The sequence below is a fragment of the Fomitiporia mediterranea genome (genome assembly GCF_000271605.1).
Source record: "Fomitiporia mediterranea MF3/22 unplaced genomic scaffold FOMMEscaffold_13, whole genome shotgun sequence".
NCBI classification, from domain to species: Eukaryota; Fungi; Basidiomycota; class Agaricomycetes; order Hymenochaetales; family Hymenochaetaceae; genus Fomitiporia; species Fomitiporia mediterranea.
In genome coordinates, this window is record NW_006760398.1 from 1,318,754 (window position 1) to 1,339,957 (window position 21,204).

At 41.6% G+C, this 21,204-nt stretch overlaps 4 protein-coding genes across 4 annotated transcripts; 1 reads left to right on the plus strand and 3 right to left on the minus strand.

Moving 5' to 3' along the window:
* Positions 1-2,764: 2,764 nt before the first annotated feature.
* Positions 2,765-6,416, minus strand: FOMMEDRAFT_148803 (uncharacterized protein; the record flags this gene model as incomplete). The annotated part of the gene is made up of 10 exons (XM_007270528.1): positions 2,765-2,959; positions 3,023-3,281; positions 3,352-3,526; positions 3,583-3,590; positions 3,666-3,764; positions 3,818-3,834; positions 3,903-5,008; positions 5,061-5,153; positions 5,212-5,295; positions 5,357-6,416. The coding sequence occupies 9 exons, from the start codon at positions 6,414-6,416 to the stop codon at positions 3,092-3,094; spliced, it is 2,832 nt and encodes a 943-aa protein (XP_007270590.1). The 3' UTR covers positions 2,765-2,959; positions 3,023-3,091.
* A 647-nt stretch (positions 6,417-7,063) lies between these two features.
* Positions 7,064-9,151, minus strand: FOMMEDRAFT_142869 (uncharacterized protein). Its single transcript, XM_007270529.1, has 5 exons — positions 8,982-9,151; positions 8,799-8,912; positions 8,595-8,731; positions 7,349-8,532; positions 7,064-7,276 (listed from the first exon to the last, which is right to left on the minus strand). Exons 1-5 carry the CDS (start codon positions 9,121-9,123, stop codon positions 7,159-7,161), a joined length of 1,695 nt encoding a protein of 564 aa, XP_007270591.1. The 5' UTR covers positions 9,124-9,151; the 3' UTR covers positions 7,064-7,158.
* Positions 9,152-12,273: 3,122 nt separating this feature from the next.
* FOMMEDRAFT_94731 (uncharacterized protein) lies at positions 12,274-13,227 on the plus strand (the record flags this gene model as incomplete). The annotated part of the gene is made up of 5 exons (XM_007270390.1): positions 12,274-12,383; positions 12,679-12,724; positions 12,793-12,853; positions 12,921-12,994; positions 13,078-13,227. Coding segments are annotated over 5 exons (441 nt in total), but the record flags the coding sequence as incomplete, so codon positions are not given.
* Positions 13,228-14,036: 809 nt separating this feature from the next.
* Positions 14,037-17,135, minus strand: FOMMEDRAFT_94513 (vacuolar protein sorting-associated protein 16; the record flags this gene model as incomplete). Its single annotated transcript, XM_007270368.1, has 10 exons — positions 14,037-14,109; positions 14,179-14,436; positions 14,515-14,690; positions 14,755-14,835; positions 14,895-15,109; positions 15,166-15,274; positions 15,339-15,767; positions 15,827-16,771; positions 16,819-16,928; positions 16,988-17,135. 10 exons carry the CDS (start codon positions 17,133-17,135, stop codon positions 14,037-14,039), a joined length of 2,544 nt encoding a protein of 847 aa, XP_007270430.1.
* Positions 17,136-21,204: the final 4,069 nt, after the last annotated feature.

The window sequence follows — 21,204 nt, forward strand, 5'->3', positions numbered from 1 at the left end:
ATTATATTATATAGTAGACACAAGTCTTTTTCTTCAAGTAAAATACTATAATAAAGTATTTACTCTTAATATATTTTTGTTAAAATATATTTACTCAATATTTAAAGCTATTATAATACATATACTGTATTATATTCATTAATAATACTTTTAGAACCTTTATAAGATGTATAAGAATTATCTTTACTTTATAACCTTATTAAAATTCTTACAGTTAATATATAATTATAAATAATGTGTATTCTACTATATAAGAACTATAAAGCTATATAAGAAAATGGACTTTTTCCTAACATATGTCTTACAATTAGAGGTACAGTAAACTGAGCTGTTATAGATAACTATAAAGGTGTATCTCTGGAATGTTCTGGCTCAAAGGGTGAGGGTGAAGTAGAAGATGTGGACAGATTTAACTCATCTTAGATAGGTGTGAGTAATAGTCTACTACTTCTGTTTAATATAGTGTCATACTCAGTACAGAGGAATGTAAATGTATATAGTATAGGCCTACTAAGAATAATGTCAAGTATTGTACAGGTAGGGAAGGAGAGTATATACTGAGTAAGAGAAGGGGTAGCACAATAGGAGTAAATATACATAGACATTGTTGTGAGTGTGTACTTGTTGATTGTTACTTATACTGTAGAGTAGGAAGAAGTATGTAAGTGTATAGGATTTTTAAAGAATTTGCTCAGCATTAGTTAACAATGTAGATGTAAGAATATGAATACAAAATGGAAGACAGTATAGAAAGGAGGACAACAAAGGAGAGGCAACACAATTGGCAGAACAAGGAGTAGAAGGGATGGAAGGGAGACAAAAAGTTGGGAGGAAAGGGATGAGTAACTATTGTGTATATTATTATAAAGTAGACTAGCTACTTACACTTTATATTGAGACTGAGAGGGGGCAGTGTAGTCAGCTGTGTAGGATCTAGGACTCAGTGTAGGCATTGTAACAGTAGATTGTAGAGACAAGTGCAGCAATGTTTATTGTCTACATTGTTAAAGGCAGAGTAGCAGCTAGTAGGATGCTTACAAGTAGAGAAAGACTAGAGAGAACAAAGTAACAACATAGTAGCAGGGCAGAGGGTTAGACTTAGAGAGATAGTGGACACTCAAGAGAAACAGTAGCACATATAAGTGCATCATTATATACTCTCAATCTTTAGCAGTTGATTATATAAGCCATAGAACATTTCAAATATTGTATTTAGGTATTAAATGAAATTGTTGATCTACTTTGTAATATAGTAAAAAGTAATATAATGTGCATATAGCTTTCTAAACACACTAATGTAATTATTACAAGTAGATGAAATATCTTCTACAAATATTACAAACTATTTGTATAAATAATCTAAGTATAATATATATATTATATACTTATAGTATACTTTTATTAAGATAATAACAATACAACAAGTGCTCTTTGACTATTAAATACATTAATATACCTTTGTATAAATTATAAGGTAACAATAGTTATTATTACATTATTATATTATAAATATAACTCTTTCTTTAAGATTACAATTTAAATATAATACAAGTATAATACTTTGGGTTATCATACAAAGTTAGTATAATACATATAATAGATATTATTCATCCTTAGTACTTATGTAGTCTTTATATATATTAATATGTTTATCTAAACATTATAATTCATTTACAAACATTACAATTACTTTACAATATATATACAATACATATACTACTTTACAAAGTCTATAAGAAATTACAAGAAATGTGACATTTTCCTGATGTGAGTAGTATACATAACTTGACAGATCTAGAGGTTAAAAGGAGGTGCACACAGTAAGGATAGCTTATCCTAAGTTAGAGATAGTGTACACTCAACATTGAGATAGTTACTAGTATCCTTAGGAACCTTATTTCTCCAGCCCTTTATCTCTTTACTCCTTCTTTCCCTGCCTCTTCACTCTAGCCTTGTCTTTTGCCTGGAAATTGGATGAAAATATACACACACTCCCTGTCTCTCTACTGTGTGTCTCAGCTTCTTCTTCCTTCCTATTTATTACTTTATTGACAGGGATTACAATAGTTGTAGTAGTAGGAGTACCAACTTCTGTCAGTTTGTTAGTTATTAAAGTCAAGTCTGTAACTAAGCTAGTGACAAAGATTGGATGTTAAAATTCAGTAGCCATCTTGACAATGACAGATGTGCCCTACTCTCCAGATACAAGCAACCTGTCTATATTAGGAGCAGGAATAGAGTTTACATCAAATGTGTCTAGATGGAAGACTTCCTCCCCTATGTGTAAAGTATTTGTAGTAACATGCATATTATTAGTACTCAGTATAGTGTGGATTTGGAAGGGAGTGTGGTTAGGGTTAACAGAGGAACAGTACTCCTGAATTGTAATAACCTTTAGGGCAGCAAGAAGTAACCTCAGTTGAACAAGTAATTGGAGAATGTGAACCCAGAAGCAGGAATTGTGTCTAGCCAAGGAGATACCCAAACTGGAATTAAAGCAGAATTAAAGAGCTGCTCTGAGACACAGCAAGTCATGGCTTAGCTCTATACTCTTGTTCAACTGCTCATACTACGAGATTATCAATTTAGGATCTAGGACCCAACAAATTTGAGAACTCTGCTAAAATTATTTTGTTTCAACCCAACTCACACAAAAATGCCTGTGTTGTCAATAGTGGTAATACTGCTAAGAGTAATGTGGAGGCAATCACCTCTTCCTATGGTCTTCTGTCATGGGTAAACATCTCAGCACATGGTTAAGAGTATGATTACCACTGTCGGTAAGTACATTTTGCAGGCAGAGAAATCGAAGAGAATTACAAGAGAACTACTTTACAATATGTGGGAAACATATGAAGCGCATAGCGTCTGTATGTAGAAAAGAGTAAGTTGCGTTGTATAGTCAGCATTTTTCAGTAAACGTTCCGAGAGTTGGGAGATGAAGGAATGTGCAAAAACACTAGAACGAATAAACATAATGAGAACTGAGAGAAGGGGAGAAAGGGAATCTTTGACTTCATACCAGTATTTTCATTCTCGACAAAAAAGAGCAATGGAAAATGCGTGTTTTTGCGTTCAGACTGTCCGAGTCTCATGCCCATTTCCATTTCATCTTCACCGCCAAGTACAGCTTGCTCCGTGCCTCGTCAAGCAGATAAATAGCATCATCATCTCGGATTTGCAGCTTTTCCTCAAAGGCTGCAGCATAAAATCGGCTAATGAGCTTGTCTGCTTCTGGCAATCCATCTTCTTCTAGCCAGTCGCATTCCTTTATGGGATACCTATACGCGTACCCAGAAGAGGTTGCGTGATTCAGCTCCTCCAAATCATCTTTCTAGAATTCTAACTTACCCAAGCCATTTGGTTAGCCATACATACTTGAATGAGGTCGCAGTGTTCACTGTGGATCTCCCCAATATTCGTTCAACAATGAAATAATCCTCTAATTCGTTGCTTGCTTCGCCCGGCCAGTCGCAGTCCGGCCTGCTACAGGTGTTCCCCGCGTTTCCCTTCACCGCATTTTCGGCTAAGGATACACGTTAATATGAATCTAACATTCTGAGTGACACAGATGATACTCACGATCATCGCTGATTTTATACGTAATTTAGGAGAATAGAAGACTGTTAAGACACCAACGTAAAACAAACGCTGGAAATACTCACATATAAGCACATGGTGGACAAATGAATTCTGCTTCCGGAATCAGTCTATCATCTCCTCGCTTAACTCCAACACAACGGTAGTGAAAGGATGAATCACATCTGAAATGTGAAAAAGTTAGCAAGAACTATTGCACAGAAAGAACCTTTCATACCTGTCACACATCAGGAGCTATAGAATTTAAAAGTTGTTTCAGCAACTCTTGCATACGGAGTCGAAGCGAAAAACGCAGGACATACTTGGTGATCGAATTTGTCGTTAACCATAGCTTTATCAGGCCAATCGCATTTCTGAAGAACGTCTGCAGGATGACAGAAAGACGGCTCCACCTCTTCTACCTTTTCCTGCTTTTCTCGTCGTCTGCTCTCTGAACTCGCACGACTTGAAGACTTGGTGCCCTTGTGATCGATCTTCCTCCGCTTAGACGAAGAGTTAGTTGATATTGGACTAGTTGCTCGAGTGTTGGTGGTAGTGAGTGACCTCCGAGCATTTTTACACCTTGTTTTGAGATGCCTGTTAAGGCTGGCTTTGATCGTATAGCTCCGTCCACAACCTTCGGGGCACCAATGCCTCTCTTCAGCATTCTGAACACTCTTCTCTTCATGAACCTGTGGAGCCGCTCGTTTAGAAGGAGAAGCAGAACGCGGAGCGGTGGCACTAGACAAGACAATTTCCTCTGGCTCTGGATCGGATAAGCTACTTTGACCTGACACAGACGGATTCTCGCTTATCTCAGACGCCAGAGACGTGAGTGGTGATAGACACTTGGCAAGGTCACCAGCAGGGATGCTATCTTCCGACGTGAGTGGAGAAGGACTCCTATTCAAGTCTAGCGAAAAGTCGACTTGTCCTAAATCATGATCATCGTTGATCGTTTTCTCGGCGGGGGCCTGAGATACACCCTCATCGGAATCGGTAATGTCTTCATCCGCCTTCCTCTTCAGAGTCACACTCGGGGAACGAGAGACTGACGCCTCGGCTGATGGAGGAGGTGTGATGAGCTGCCTTTGTGACTCCGCAGCTGTGTCATCACCACACACTTGCAAACTTGTCGGAATTGTGTCACACGGATCTGCAGGAGTTTCTATCGTGGTGTCCAAGGCAAGTCCTGTCCTTGTGGGAGATTCGGAGCTAGGAGCAGACCACTGATGTGGGAAAGGTGCTGTCCAGCTGGAGACTGGAGAAAGGTTCCCAACGACGGAGGTTGGTTGTAGGAGTTCGCCAACCAGTGTAGTTGCTGAGAAAGGTTCGTCTTCTTGTAAAGCGGGACCTGGGGAACCATGTCTCGGAGTTACTGACCCACTACGACTAGCTTCACTGAGGGAGGGCCCGAGTGTCACTGTCCCTGCTTGAAGAACATTAGAATGTATTTACTACTAACAATAAGAGAACCGTACTGTCAACGAAACTGGCAGTCTCTCCGGGCTTATCGTTGGCGTCCGGATCCGCATGTTCATAATCGTTGGTTATCACAGCGGTATCATGAAAGACTGGAACAAATTAAGCTATGAGTTCGTATTAGTGACTCTTCGATACATAACCACTGACCCCTTCGAGTCCCGTGCTCCCCTTTCTTACGGTTAGCCAGGATATTCAGAATTGCCCTCGCCTCTGATGAATCCCCAATGTCACCTGAAGGGAAAACAAATCCAGATTAATCCAAGATATATGCACATTAGCAATTCATGCTCACGCGCCGCCTCAGCATCCTTAAAATGTTCCATAGCCTCCTGAACATCCATAGCAAGAGCGTCCAATCGTTCCATGAGGCTTCGAGGTTTTGGCCTTAGTGAACCATGCTTATCTCCCGAACCCCTGGAGCGGCATTTCCCGACACCAACAGCGTTCTTAAGAGCAAGAAGTTCACCATGCATGGTCAAAGTTAGATTCTTATGCGTTTCTTCAAAGAGCGCTGCGAGTTCCTCCTTGTCGGCGTGTGCCTCATCACGCGCTTGTTCGATGTATTCACCTAAGCGTGTGATCAGGCACTCGAATTCTTGAAGTTGTTCTGCAAGCCGTTTTGATACGTTAGAATCCGATGCTGGAGTTATCAGAGACGAAAGAGCAGTAGTGGAGGAAGAAGCGTCGGAGTTAGCCATGGAGGTGGACGAAGAGCGTGTCTGCACTTCAAGAACTTTCAAGCGCGTTTCCAGTGATCTAACAGAGTTTTGGAGAGCTCTCGTCGTAGTCTCGTTAGCCTTGATACATCGTACAACTTCGTCCAATCTTGTACCAAGCGCAGGTAGGATCGCGTCCGCAACACCCTTCACAAGAGCTGCATCCCTGCTTTCTCTCTCCTGCCTCTCTCCTTCAAACACTTGCTTCAATCCATCCTGCACAGTCTTCGACAGCAAATTCACTCGCGTATCCACGTGTCTCTCGTATTCTTTCTCTGAGCTTAGGATGCGCTGTAACTTTTCCCCGAGCGTCGTCTCGAATTCCTTGAACCGCGTGTCTACACCTTGGACAGTTTCATTATTGAAGCGTATCAAAAACTGTGCGAACTCGTTGAAGCTCGTCGCATGCATTCGACGGTCCAATGCGTGTTCATTAGTCTCAGCCTGACGCATGTTACGTCGAGGACTTGTACGAGGTTGCAAGTCCCTCGGTAAGGGTGTGCTGCCACCATCAGCCATCAGTGGCAGCCACTCATCACGAGAACCAGCAGACGCGGTCGGGTGCAGATCTAGCTTTGTTGACGGAGAACTTCCCGTGATGGCCGTCGGCGTCTGTGGCGGGCTATTAGGGCCCATAGAGGATGCACGAGCGCTCGCAGGTGGGCGTCGGGAAGAAGATGCGTTTTCGACGCCCACGCGCGATTCACGTTTATATAAAGTAACCTTAGGATCGGATCGTTAGACGTGCATGAGGTAAACAAATTCAAACATTGTCGGGCTGAGTGAAATAAAGGTTATTGAGCGTGGCTGAAGCGACGACATGCAAAGCCAGACTAGTGATAGGTGCAAATCGTACAAAGCTCAAGAGAACGGTGCTAACGATAAAGTCGAGACCACCGATGCAAAAACGTTAATCATCCATTAATTGCGGTACACCTACTGAGACTGATCCGGGACGCAGACCAAGGAGATAAGGGCACAGAAGAAGAAAAAATTACTTTAGACGCTCATAGGAGCGATTCGACAAATAAAAGTACAATCCGACAGCAGCAATAGCAATCGATCGTCCAGATTAAAAAAAGAGTACAGAAACTATCATGGCGCACAAAATATTACAATGCATATATGGTATAATGCATAGACACTTAGATTGGACCAAATCTCAAAGTTTCAGTCAAAATGCATTTTCATAACGCATAAATTGTATCATGTTTTAAGCTTAGCTTTCTCTCGACGTTATGCAATAAGTTAGTTTCAACTGTACACATTAGCAAAGCTGTGATGTACAAATATCTTTCCTGGTTTAACGTCTACGTAGTACTAATATTAATTGTACCAGAGCAACCGAAAGTTTGAAATGTGCAGAAGGAGAAAATAATTAAGACTTGAAAACTCGAAGGAAGCGAGCCTGCGTAACTATGCGTGTGCGACAAAGGGGACACTCGCGTGTGGAGGACCAGACGAGGTCTGAACATGCCCGACATAATGCAAGATGTCTAAACAATCGGATTATCCATCCGTAAGAAATTTACAAGTACATTTCGACAGCAAGAAGGTAGGCTGCTCACCCGCAATCAACGATAACAATATTCGCATCTTCGTCTTGACATACGACACAGAGTCCACTTCGTTCTTGTGACTTGGTAGAAGGAGGTGATGAAGACCTCGATCTGTTGACTGGCTCCTGTTCTTCGCTCTTCTGTTGATGTTGCTCTTTCGGTGCATCTGGTACCGGAGACGGAGAATGTGAATGTGCCCGAATATAATCTGCTGAAGATGCGGAGTGTCCTGGTGCACTGTCATCACCATCACTGTCACTTGCACTCTCTACAGTCGTACGATACATATCCCTATGTCGCTGTCGTTCCTCTGCTTCAGCCTTCTCCCTAGCTTCGCGTTCTCTCGCCTCGCGCACAGCACGTTCTCGTTCCCGCGCAGCCCATTCGCGTTCCTGTGCTTCGAATTCTTCGCGTTCGCGTATAGCCTCCGCGTGGACTCTCTCGCGCCGTTCCGCAACAACTAAAGCTTTTACACGTTCAACAAGCTCGCCTTTCTCGAGGACAAGGCCTGGTCTAACATGATTATCATCGAGAATATCTTTGAGAACACCAATACTAAGTCCTGTGATTTCTTCTTCCTGCATAGCGAGAAGTTCGTCCAAGGTCGGGGCTTGAGGCCGAGGTGGACGAGGCTGGGACTGCTGCTGTGGAGGGCGTTGATGAGGTGGCTGGGAAGGAGAAACAGTCGGACCGGTAGTTGCAGGGCGGGTTGTTGGACTAGGATTTGGCCTTTGATTGGGTGTCGACGATGGATAATTCTGATTAGTGTAAGTCCGTGGAGATTCAAATGGAACGCTACTAGGACGTTGATTCTGAAATGCAGAATAAGCATTGTGTATGCTAGCGTTCGCATTCGCATTGCGCCGTGGTGAATTATAGGTTGCGTAAGGTGGCGGGCCCGGAGCAGGTGCATACTGATTCCTTGTTTCTCGCTGTCGCTGTTCTTGCTGTCGTAGATGGTCCTGATGCGCATTCCATTGTCTCGTAGCGTCCAGCTGCAAGTCATCGGGTTGTAAATCCGGCCGAGCAAAATTATTCGTTCGAGACCAGCCAGCTCGTGGATCGAGGTTTTGTTGCGGTTGAACACGTTCTGGTCTCGAGAATAAGCCCCGCGGTCGAGAAATTTGACCGCTAGGTACAGTATGCTTCCTGTAATAGTTTTCATTTGACCTCGGCAAACATCCGTTCTCCGTCTAGATGCCATTTAGCCCAGCCCGAATAGAAGATCAAAGAAGTATGGATCCTTTGTACATACCCGAGCTGTGATAATGGCATTAATGATGTCGTCTTTCTCTATCACACCCGTATTAATCTTGAGTCCGTACGCTTGCATGTAATTCTTCAGCTTTGACAAAGGCACTGAGCGCAGAAAGGTTTTCCCTCCCGCGGTGACTGGGCAGGCCTCAGATGAGCATGCGTATGGGCGGGTATACACGGGAGTCCTGAGAAAGAGACGTACTCTGGAGATACTGGATGCAGAAAGCGCAGACTGGCATGCAGTCATATCCGGCTTCATCGCCTCTGCGTGGCATGAGGGCCTGATAGTCCGAACACGAATGGCAATACGAGTAGCCTGCAATACAAGACACAATTGGATCAGCGCTCTGCAAAGAATGATAAGCAATTAATCTCGTAAACCGACCGCAGTGATTACAGCGCCTTCCTCGGGTGAAGAGGATATTGAACTCCTTGTTACATTTCCTGCAAGACAGCTCAGCTCGACCGTCCACGATCTCTGGTGGTGGTCCACTTAGGAGTGGCATTCCTCGCGGCATCTCAGCCATGATGAGAACCCTCAGGTGCACCAGCACGAAGGAGAGCTGGGTGCTGTGGAGATTACTGGTATTTGAATGGTGGGGCTAGAGGGAATTACACGACTTGCTGAGCTACACTATGGAACTCTCTAGATCTGTACCTGTACCATGGCATCAATGCAGTTCGGATGAGATCAGCAACGCCGGTTGCAAACAGCCGGTGCACGTGCATTAACTCACGTGAAAGGGTCGGCTGGCCGAACTTCCGGATCGACGCCCCGGAATTAGTAACTGTTAAATTAGCAACTAGACGTTCGTCTTATGTCACCTGGTCCTCTTTAGCTTTCCCCTTAGCGTCGGTCTCTCTTTCCTTTCTGCCCTGTTTATTTCTCCCGCCTTGGCGTGTTGCCACAAATCTTATGAGTTAGCACTTCGAGCACGGTCTCACACATTGACAACGAGGCTGAAAATAGACGTGTAACAGGCTGCCATGAAGTTTGCCAGGTGAGTTTCTTCTCTTCTTTGTCTTGTCTTGGAAACTCTAATAAGAGAGCCTTTCAAAGATACCTTCAAGATACCCAGGTCGGTTTTAGTCGTTTGCCTCGACGCATGTTCTGATCTAGTTTTTCCAGACGCCCGAATGGAAAAAGGCGTATATGTAGGTCTTGCGTCACATAAGAAGGCTCGGTCACTAATTACGAGAACGCTTCAGCGACTATCGAGGGCTTAAAAAACTAATCACGGCTATCAAGAACGCGCAGCAACATGGCGATCTGGAGACACTTCCAGAAGCAACAGAGTCACCGCGGTCATCTCTTTCTGTGGATGGCCGGGCTCGCAGCACATCCAGTGTGCACAATTACGGAAGTACTGGGTATACACCACCGCTGAACAGCAATGATATAGATGCAACCGTCCCACCTGTCCATTTACCGGACTCTGCCCTACAACACCGGACTTGTGGCAGTCCTTCGATATCAAGGACTCGTACCGAGTCAAAGGGTTCCCCAAGACCTAATCATAATCGTTCAAAGACCGATGTAGGAGCGCATGATTTGCTTTGAAATACATGGCCTATAAATGTCTTTAAATTATCTCAGATGGCCGTTAGGCAAGTTCAACGTTCACGTTCGACTATTCTCGGTTCTTTCTCTGGCAGAAGTGAGACAGAAGGACAACACCCAAGTGCTGCACAACAGACGGGCTTCCTCGCGAATTTGCGACGCAGGCGAACAGCGCGTTCTGGTTGGTCGTTACATTCAACCATAATCCATGGACTAATATCGATTTTTAAAAACTTCACATTCAGAACGCGCGGAAAATCTGAGTGGAAGAATCGCTCTTCCATTGTCTGTTATAACAGCGCAGCTACCTCCTATCGAACGAAAGTTCATCGATAAATTAGACAAGGAACTCGAGAAAGTGGAGAACTTCTACTTGGAAAGGGAGCGGGATGCCAGACTTCGGTGCGCTGTCAAAAAATCATTTCGAAATTAGTGCGACGTCTAAGTCACATCGTGTTGAAGTGCTGCTGCACTTAAAGAGCAGTTACGTGAATTAGAAGACCATCGCAGACTATTTTACGTACGTCAGTATTGCACTATGATATTCTCGCTCTAATCGTCACTTTCATTCCTATAGGAGTCGAAAGCGGCTGAGACGAGATGGAAATCGATGTTGGTTCCGCGTAATGTCGCTGACAGACTTACAGACATATCTATGCCATCAACAATACGAGGTCCGAAGGCAGCTGCGAAACCTATTGATGCCACTCAGGTATTATCGCCGACGTCGCCGACCTCCACAGGTTGGTGCAACAATCCTATTCGGGCGTGATGAAGCACTAACGCTGGTGGTGTTTTCCCCCCACTTTAGAGCCTGAATCGTATAAAGGCTTGCGTTCTCGCTCGACGTCTCCGAATAATACGCGTGTAGGCTTCGGACGGGCCAAATTGGATCCTGACGAATACAAAAATGCGAAAAAGAATCTCAAGAAAGCGATCTTGGAATATTACAGGTCCGTCTTGGGATCGAATCAAATCTATTGATGAGAACTTATAGGTCGCTTGCGCGACTCAGAGGTCTTGAACTGCTGAACAACTACCGAGTAAGACTGAATAACCGTTGTATGTGATTGCCGTGCTGACCTGGTATTGCTTTTTTAGGTACTGAACCTAACTGGTTTCCGGAAAGCTCTGAAGAAGTTTGAGAAAACTGTCAAAGTACGTTCGTCTCGTGCGAAATGATTATTACGATTAATAAACCATATCGTTTACAGGTGCCGTATATCCAGCAAGCTTACATGCAGGAAAAGGCTAGCTGCGCTTTTGATCTTCCCTGAATATCTCATTCTTACTTCAAATTTCAGGTGGAAGTCTCGGCATTCGCATCCGGAGCAATGATAGAGAAGTTGCTCAAGGATATCGAGGATCAATATGCTGATCGTTTCGGTAATTATTTATTGAATACACTCCTCGTAGTGGTTGGAAGCTTAATAATGTCACCAGAACACGGGAACATGAAAAAGGCGCGAGCTCGGTTGCGTGCAAGCGCAAAACACAAGAGTCACCATTTCAGCACCTTTCGTTCCGGACTATACCTCGGACTAGCACTACCCGCTCTTGTTGACGGTATCTTCAGATGTACGTAGTCGTTACACATCACAATTACTCCCGTTATTAACGGTCCCCTTCTTCGGCCCATTATCTACTTTCTCATGTAGCCTTTCAGCCCGAAGTTCGGGAGAAGTTACCATGGGACGCTTTACTTTACGTTTACGCCACATTCATGATACCTATTTTCTTTGCACTCCTCGTTGGTATCAACATCTGGGTATGGAATCGATGCCGTATAAATTATCAGTTTATTTTCGGTATGACCATTCCTTTCGACAGTGCATTTTCCCGTTGCCATTACACTTGATTTTGTTTAGAACTCGACGTGCGGTCCCAACTTGATGGCCGAGAGTACTTCGAAGTCAGTGGCGCCAGTGAACTACAATACAATGAACATACTAATTCAGTCTGCTGTTAGCTCCCTGCCTTCCTATTAGCCACACTCATCTACGCATTTTGGCTATCCTTCGCGCAAATTGGTACGAGTAACGTTGCTTCGACGACCTGGCCTGCGATTTGGCTACTGTTCGCGCTAGTCATCCTCTTCAACCCCTTCCCGTTTTTGTTCCCGAACGCGAGATGGTGGCTTGTTCGGAAAGTTGGGAGGCTACTCGTTCCCGGAACTCATCCTGTTGAGGTATGTCGCGTTCTGAGGTCGTCATTTTCAATTTTGACGTTTATCTTACCCATTGTCTCACTTTACCTAAAATCGATAGTTCACGGATTTCTGGCTCGGGTAATTCTTCACTGCACATGTATTCCGACTGACACACAGTGCTTACTAACTTTACCTTGCACTGTACAGTGATCAATTCTGCAGCCTCATCTTCACACTTTCCAACCTCTATTTCGTTGGCTGTGTTTACGACCAGCACTGGATATATCCATTCAACAAATGTAGCGCGTCCATCCACTGGGGTGTACCGTTTGCTGTCGGCGTGCTCCCGCTGGTCTCGCGTGCCATACAGAGTGTGAAACGTTACGTCGATTCGCGATTATATACTCACTTGATCAACGTGCGTTATTCGATTCTACGCCTTCTCGTTATTAATATTTTGTGTTTTATTGTTGATATGTTGTACAGGCTGGCAAATATTGTTCAAGTATTCTTTATTACGCAATGTATTATTCCTGGAGGCATCACAGTACGTTCCGCCTTTCTCTCTCACTATACTATCCCAAATTAACATTTGTATCGGACTTTTTGTACAGATCGAGCTCATGATTACACGCTTGTTCTCTTCTGCATATTCGGGACGTTTGCTTCTATCTATACTTGTGCCTGGGTAAGTACTCTGTCCCATTTCATCGAGACTTCTCGTTTTTCTGCCCAAGTGAAGGAAGAGCTAAGTGAACTCTGTTAATATAGGACATCCTAATGGACTGGTCCTTCTTCAAACGACCTGCCCAGCACCGATTCCTTCGAAAGGAACTTGTCTATTCAAACCATTATTATGTGCGTGTCTTTGTTTCCATGTCATTTGTTATTGAAATCGAGAAATGTATAATGGAATATTAACAGGTTTACTATTTCGCTATCGTGCGTTATTTTGTGTTCTGCTTTCGGAAGCGATCTGCTAGACCAAACGAACAATTTTACTCAACGACAGATAACAAATATCATCGTTCGGTTCCAATGGATACTCTACATCCCAGTCCCCAATGACGGGTTCCAGCTGCGTACTTTCATCGTCGGTATGCTCGAGATGCTCCGTCGCTTTCAATGGAATTTCTGTAAGTAACATCAATCCCCTCACTATACGAATTCCTACACTAATAACATTACACAAATTGATACGAATATATCGCGACAAAAACCCACGACTCCATGGCACGTAAAACACGACAGTCCGTCTCGAAAACGAACACATCGGTAACACCGATCAATACCGTGTCACTCGGGAAGTGCCACTCCCATACAACTTCGACGCGCGAGAAGAGCGCGATGAATCGGATGATGATGAGCAAGATGCGGATGAGGAAGGGAATGGCGGTAGTCATAATGCACGGTTTAGTGTGAAAAGCAGTTGGCGTCAACGCTCGGTGAGGATGAGACAGTTGTCGAGCGATGAGGAACCGGGGTCGTCTAGGGAGCCGTGAGTTAGAAACATCATTTCGAATGCCCTTCCACTGCCGAAGTTGGGATTTGCCTCGATCTTGTGAATATGGTATATGGTACACGGAATGGGGGAGTTATCCTGCATGTAGACACCTTGTTGGTCGTTGGCACAGTAGAGCCAGCTAGCTCTCCTTCCATCAATTATTCCTTGTCCTACCATCCTTCACTGCCCAGGTGCCACCCTATATGAGACGTCAAAGTCGAGTAGATTACTTCATTGTTCCGGCAATCTGCTCAATCTCCCTGGCAATCAGACTATTCGGACTCGTCTTTTTCAGTTGCCTGCGGAAAAAAAGTCACAACTCGTCAGTCCTCCATAACCCCAAAATACAATGAAATAGGGAAACCCACTCAAGTCTTGCCTTATCTCCTCTCTCCTTACACTCCTTCGCAGCCATCCTCCACTCCCCGCACTCCACGTATAAATCCACGCGTCTCCCTGCATCGCATTTCGCCACATACCCAACCGCCTCACGTGTATGCCCTTTACTTAAAAGGTGTTGCACGAACGGCTCATAGCCAATTGGTGATTTCTTGGAACGTGCGAAAGCATCGAGGGATTCAAAGTCCCGCATTTGTGTAAGGGCATACAGCTTAAGGTACCAGAAACTAATAATCATTTGAGGATATACATACGATTAGGGTGTCAAATGGCGGATGGGGAGAGTAAAAATAAGAAAAACGTACCGTTTGTCAGGTACTTTGAAGTCTGTACGCACTTTCTCAACACGTTTCGCCATACCGTTCAGTAAACACATCCGAATCGTCTCGCTCACGCTAAGTCCGAAGAACGTGATTTTCCCGTCCGATTCTTTCTCTAGCTGTTGCTGGAGAGTTAGAAGTCTGACATTCTCGTCCATCATCTTCGAAGGGTCGACTGTTGAGTTAACCAGTATTTGGCAATATTTTTAAAAAATAAAAATCTACCTTTGCTTCGAAAGCGCGATCTTTGTCTTCCGAGAAGAATTTCTGTGCAGCTTTGATAGCGGTCATCTTCGCCTCCGGGTTCTATTGAGTATCAAATACATCAAGAGTGTGACATATGAAGATGAGCCTGTTGACTTTACCGTCATAGTCCGCGCTTCTTCTAGCAAGAGCACTGCACTATCCACTCGTCTATCATCGGAATAATAAAAGTCGCGAAGCATTTCTCGGTCTTGTTCACGAGCGTACACCTGAAGTAGCCGCGCGGCTGGAGCGAGTGCAGGTCCACCATCTTCAATGAGTCGGAAGAATGAGCCCAGTGAAAGACTTTTCTGGAGATGCAGTAGAACACTGTAAACTAAGACACAATTCTCGTGAGTTTCTCTTTTAAATATTAGGAGAGTGTGTGCATACTCAGATCTGTATCTCCACTGTTGACCGCCTTTGTCAAGGCCAGACGATCTTCCTTCATTTCCAATAGCAGTGGCACCTGATCCGACGCCTGCGATTCATAGTCCAGAAGCTAAACCATCCATCGAATCCAATCATTCATCGTCCAAAACCACGGAGTAAACTAGCAAACAAACCTTCGTTGCAAGGCCGGGTCTTCCGACCTCCCAACTCCGCTTCGCAATGTCCGCATACCTCACCCTTGCTCCTCCTGCGTTCTTGAACTTTTCCGTAATTGCACGGCACAAGGCCTCATCACTCGCATCCATGTCTGCCTCTCCAGCACCAGCCTTGGCCCGCGCGATTTTTGCACATGCCCAGTGTTTGAGCACCGGGTCGGGTGGCAATGAGAGGTACGTTGACATGCGGAGTGCGAGAAGATGGAGGGCACGAGCGGTGAGGCGTGCGATTAGATGTTCTGGAGAGGTGTAAATGAATTGTGCGTAGGTAAGTGGTATACCGATCTCGTAATATCGAACTGCGTTAAGGACTTTGAGCGTTTGGCCCATTTGTACAAAATCGGTTGGGTTGTGTAAATCGAGGAATGATCGTCCAAATTTTGCCGCCTATAAGAAACATTAGTGCCATGAGCCTAATCAACGTAGTCGAGATTTTTTTTACAAACATTCAAGAGTTTCCTTTGCCACTGAGGTTCCCATTCTCTTCCAGCTGCATCAATACACTCATCCACAGCCTTTGCAAGTTCAGGTTTTATGCTACGTATATTCTCATCTGCTTTAGGCGCGCGCTTCTGAAAATTCTCCCATGCGTCAAACAGGATCGCCGCCGGTGCAGTTGAACCAGGACGGAAGACATTCACAGACGACGAAGGCACCTTCTGCACAAAATCGCATACGTCAGGTCCCAAGATACGTACACCATCGGGTTCACCGATTATATAGGTCGGACCCGTGTAATAGAAACTAAGCGTGTCACCAAACGGCCCAACAAGCAATGCAAGGCGATCCCATGTTACAAGTACTGCGTCATTACCGCACCATTCTATTTGACGAGGAGGGCCTGCGGCTCCTTCATTAGCGCGGCTGGATGTGTCGACTTCCGCGAGACTGCGTTGGAAATCTGCAGAAACAACCCACAGCAGGCCGGAGAACGTAACAAGCGCAAGGGATTTCCCGTTAGGTGAAGGTGCAAGATGCGTGAACGGTCCACGAGATAACCGTTGATCAACGCATTCAAGAGTATCAACAGAAAAAACAGATGACGATGTTGTTGGTGAAAGAAGTACTTCCGTGTGTCGTGATATTGTTAGATCCGGCGGAATGATTGTCCACGTGTGTGGAGGTTCAGTAAGACCAGGGCTCGTCAGTGCAAGTGGCTTTGCACCAGTGAAACCTTTCACATCCAAAAGGGCGAGTGCACCGGTCAAAGCTACAATCCCCCCGCCGTGTATCCGAGCGTCAACGACGCCAGTCTCAGACGCTTCCGAGCCAAGTGAATATTGCTGGTACTCTCCTTGTAGATCGTAAATTCGGTAGACTCCCTCTTCGTTTAAGATGACTAGACGCTCATCATATGACCAGCCAAACTTCACAATTTTTCCTTGATCCCACTTGCCACATATTAACTTCTAACCATGTAAATAAGTCAGATACTCACTGTAAACACAAGAAGCCCTTCTCCCGCAGAGGAATACACCCGGACTTCGTTCTTTGCAAACGGAATGCTTCTTCCGAGAGCAATCATTTTCGTCGAATCTCTCATCATAGCTGACAACAACCTCGTTAGATTTTTAAATAAATAAAAAAACAGATTACAGAATGCGTACCAATAGGGCCTCCAAATCGACAACCAGCAATGATGAAGTCATCGACGTTCGGTAGCTTATCTTGAATATTGTATAGCTGCAGGCGTCTGTAGAACACATTTCCATCCTGCATGGGCTGCCACGTCGCCGTTGGATGTTCGACCGCCATAGTGTCGTTAACGAGCTTCAGGCTGCCGACGTTGGACGCGTTGAATCGTGATGCCATTTGCCCATTGATTCATTGAATAGAGTACGAGTGGAAACTCCTGAGAGCCTGTGGGAAACTAGTTTTCCACAGGTCATTTTGCTAGGGCCTCTGAGTGTGGTAAACCTCGCGTGGACAACACTTAGTCATTATATTAGTAATATTATTATAATGTTCAAAAAAGGAAAATTTTAAGAATTTTGTGCTGTTTACCTCTATTAAGCTGAAAATTTAGTTATGATATTATTTTCAGACATTAGTTATACTGTTGAGAGCAATCTCATTATGTTTATAGTCTACCAGTGTTGAAACCTACATAATAAATAGAGATATCTAAGAGAAATAAAAGAAAGAGGTATTCAGACAGAATACAAGCTCAAGTGTATAGTTGATAGCAACTATCCAAACTTCTTCAGTTAGAGCAAAGGTAGAGAAATTGTAGCATTAGTGTAAAGGTAAACTGTCTGGGAGATTGAGAAGCTATCATTTCAACTCAAGTAGCTGTGTATCAAGGTTCTTAAGACTTAATAAAATGACAGACATAGAGTATATACACTCTCAAACTATCTATTTTCCTTACTTTTTGTTAGGTTGAGGCATTTTTTCTTAATGTATCTACTAACATAATATTATGTATGACTAATACATTTGAGTTTTCTACAAGCCAATTTTTGACAACCCTTATAGTAGTAAGGTTTACCTTGTAGGAAACCTCTGTAGTAATCCTTACTGTAGGAAACTAGGGAGTTTCTACTTGTACTCTATCATTAAACACTAAAGCACACTAACAGGTGCATTACATAATCCTGGACTGAATCCTGGTTCTGTTATATTTAGGGGTCCACTTTTCTCTATTAATGTGTAATTCTGTAGAGTTTGAAAACTTACTAAACTAAGTAGTAAACTAATTAGTAAACTAGTTACATTGTTTCTACATCTGAACCCTGAGTCCTACAACTCTTTTTAGGTTAGCTCCAACTGGCCACTCACAAATCAACTTGAATTTCACTAAGTCAAAATAAAGTTATTTCTCTAAGAAAATATATATTCCCCTCCCTCAAGCCTAACTAACACCCAACTCAACACTTAAACTTAACAATCTAAACTGAACCTAAACCTAATTGGGAGGGCTCTACCCCCCCAAACCCCCCTCCTAACTTCTTGGTCTGTGAACCAGTATACAAGTATTATGTAAGTGGCCAGTCAGGGTTGTTCTAAAAAGAGCTGTAAGACTCAGGGTTTAGATGTAGAAAGTTAAGACTGTTAGTAAACTAATAAATAAGTGTTTAGATTAAAATTGTCTTTGTAGAAAAGATTTTCTGCTCCCTACATATATTTTAAATTGACAAAAAAATATGAATAGTATTAAAAAGATAATAAAGAAACTTTTTACAGAAGGAATTTTGATTTTATTAGAAACTAGCTAAAATATAACTGTTTTACACTCTAAATCAATTATATCTTAAGTAATAATTTACTTCTAACAAAATCCTTCTGTAAATCTTTTAATAATAATTTATTTTGATTTATAGTAATGTTTTTGTGTAAGTTAACTAACCTCTGTATAAGGAATAAAATAAAGAATGAGGCCAGAATGGTTGTAGTTACACATTGTCACAAAGAGTGAGTTGTATTAATTCTACATTCAGACCCTGAGTCTTACAGTTCTTTTTTAGTTAGTTTGAATTGGCCACCTACAGTTTAACTTAAATTTCACTAAGTCAAAATAAAGTCCTTTTCTAATAAAATACATGTTCCCCTTCCTAATCCTAGCCAAAACCTATCCTAACACTCAAACCTAACAATCTAACTTATCCCAAACCTAATTAGAGAGTAAAGCCCTCTAAACCCTTGTTAGTGTGTTAAGGTTACAATGTTTCCTAAATGATAGGAAATATTCTTCTGTAAGTTTGTACACTACTTACAAGGATACTAAGAGTTAGTTATACTAGTAAGAGTTTAGTAGACTCTACTCATAGTGTATAAGTGTTAATACAAGTTGACTGTATAGTTTATAATAAGCTTTATTATTCTTAGATTAAAGTAATATATATACTATCTAATATTGTATGTCTTGAATGTATGTCTCAGAAGACATGTCTTAGTAATAGTATATATTTGTAAGATGTTTGTATAATTTAAGACATATAACACATTTATCTAAAATAAATGTTAATACTCCTCTTCAAACTTATACTAGTTGATCAAACTAATATAATGTTTAATAAATGTTTGTCTGTTGTTTTTACTAATATCATTTACATTTATAATGTAAATGTTTCATTTGCTTCATATATTAAGTCTACTGTAAGTGTTATGTTTGTCTAATGTATTATTATTATGTTTGATGTAATAAATCAATTGTTAATTCAATTTTGATTGCTAAGAGAGCTGTAGAATCTCTTTAGCATTTGTTTGTTCATAGTTTTATTATTATTACTATTATAGTTGTTACTATAATGTTTTATCATTCATATAATAGTAGTTCTTCTTATTCATAATATATTATAATATAATATAACTTTGTTTCATTTGTTTTTCATGTCATATTGTTTGTTTTGTTTCATTTGTATAGTTAATACTATATTTAATAACAATGTGTGTGTTATTAATTTGTTCTCATTAATTTGTATTTTTACACATTTGAATTGTGTTACTAGTAGTTTTTCCACTTTTACTTTTACAATGAAACTGTTGAATCATGCCTGTAAAATGTACTGTCAATGTTATTATAATGTCCTCTATTTATTATGTATCATCTTTGTTTGTATTTGTTTTGTATTCATACCTTTTAAGCATTTAATAATAGTTCTATACCTTTATATTGAAGCATTGTATTGTTTGCAATTTGTAATATTATTTATGATATGTCAGATTACTTCATATCAAGGTTGATTAAGGTTTTATTTGTTGTAATTTGTTTTATTTTATCATCTGACTGTTTGTAAGTCTGTTTAGACACATTATTTATGTTTTAAACATATAGTATATTTGTATTGTTTTGCTGTTTTACAATAGATATATTTGATATTGTTATATGTGTGCATTGTGTTTGTTATTGTTTAATGTGTCCTTTGACTTTTACAAACTATAACATTATTTGTATGTTTGTATTGTTTTATTGTTGTGATAATGTTTTTATTATCATTATATAGTGTTATTTAATTAATATATATTACTTTGTACAATTATAATATGTGTTTGTTGTTTTTATTTCATAGATAGATGAAATAGTGTATTTCACAGTTCTATTTTTCATCATATATTATAATATTTGTTTGTTTATTGTTTATTTTGTATCAAATTCTGTTTGATATTGTTTTAATTATTATATTTGCTTTATTTGCTGAATATATGTGTGTGTTTGTTATGAAATATGAATTTATTTTGTTTATTTTGAGTGTATCACTCATTTTTGTTCATTATAATTAATGTTATCTTGTTTTATTCAAAGGGATTAATGTTTTGATTACTGTTACATCTGTTACTTCTTTTAATTTTAGCAAGTGCTTTACACATCTAGTGTAGATTGTGTTAGTAACAGTGTAGAGGGGACCCAAAGGCTCAGTAAGGGGACTCAGGCTACAACTATCCTACACAACAGAAATACAGAATGTAAGTACTAGAATGTAGTCAGAACTTGCAGAACAGGCAGAGAGAGAGAGTGAGACAAGAGTAGAGTATATAGAGTGAGCCTAAGAGTACAGGACTACCTAGAGTAGACAAGATCAAGACTATAAAACCAGTCTGATCTTGTACACCTATATATACTAAACTACACAAGAGTACTCAGAGAGTATGAGCTACTAAGAATGATAAGCTACAAAGAATGAAAGAAAGGAATGTCAAAGATAAAGGTACAAAGAATGAAGGGATGGACAAAGAGTAAGAGACTATAGAATGAACAGAGAATAAAGGGGTAGTCAAAGGAATAGAATGATAAAGTAAGGAAGGGTAGTAGTAAGAGTCAGTACACATATAGTCTATAGACAGTACTTGTAAAGTATAGAAGTTCTGAGTTCTAGTACAGAAG

Coding starts and splice junctions, on each gene's coding strand:
- FOMMEDRAFT_142869 (XM_007270529.1), bottom strand. CDS start 9,123: ATGGCTGAGATGCCGCGAGGAATGCCACTCCTAAGTGGACCACCACCA. Junction 8,732..8,798: donor CTGCATCCAGTATCTCCAGA/GTACGTCTCTTT, acceptor AGGCCTGCCCAG/TCACCGCGGGAGGGAAAACC. Junction 8,533..8,594: donor ATGCCATTATCACAGCTCGG/GTATGTACAAAG, acceptor AATGGCATCTAG/ACGGAGAACGGATGTTTGCC.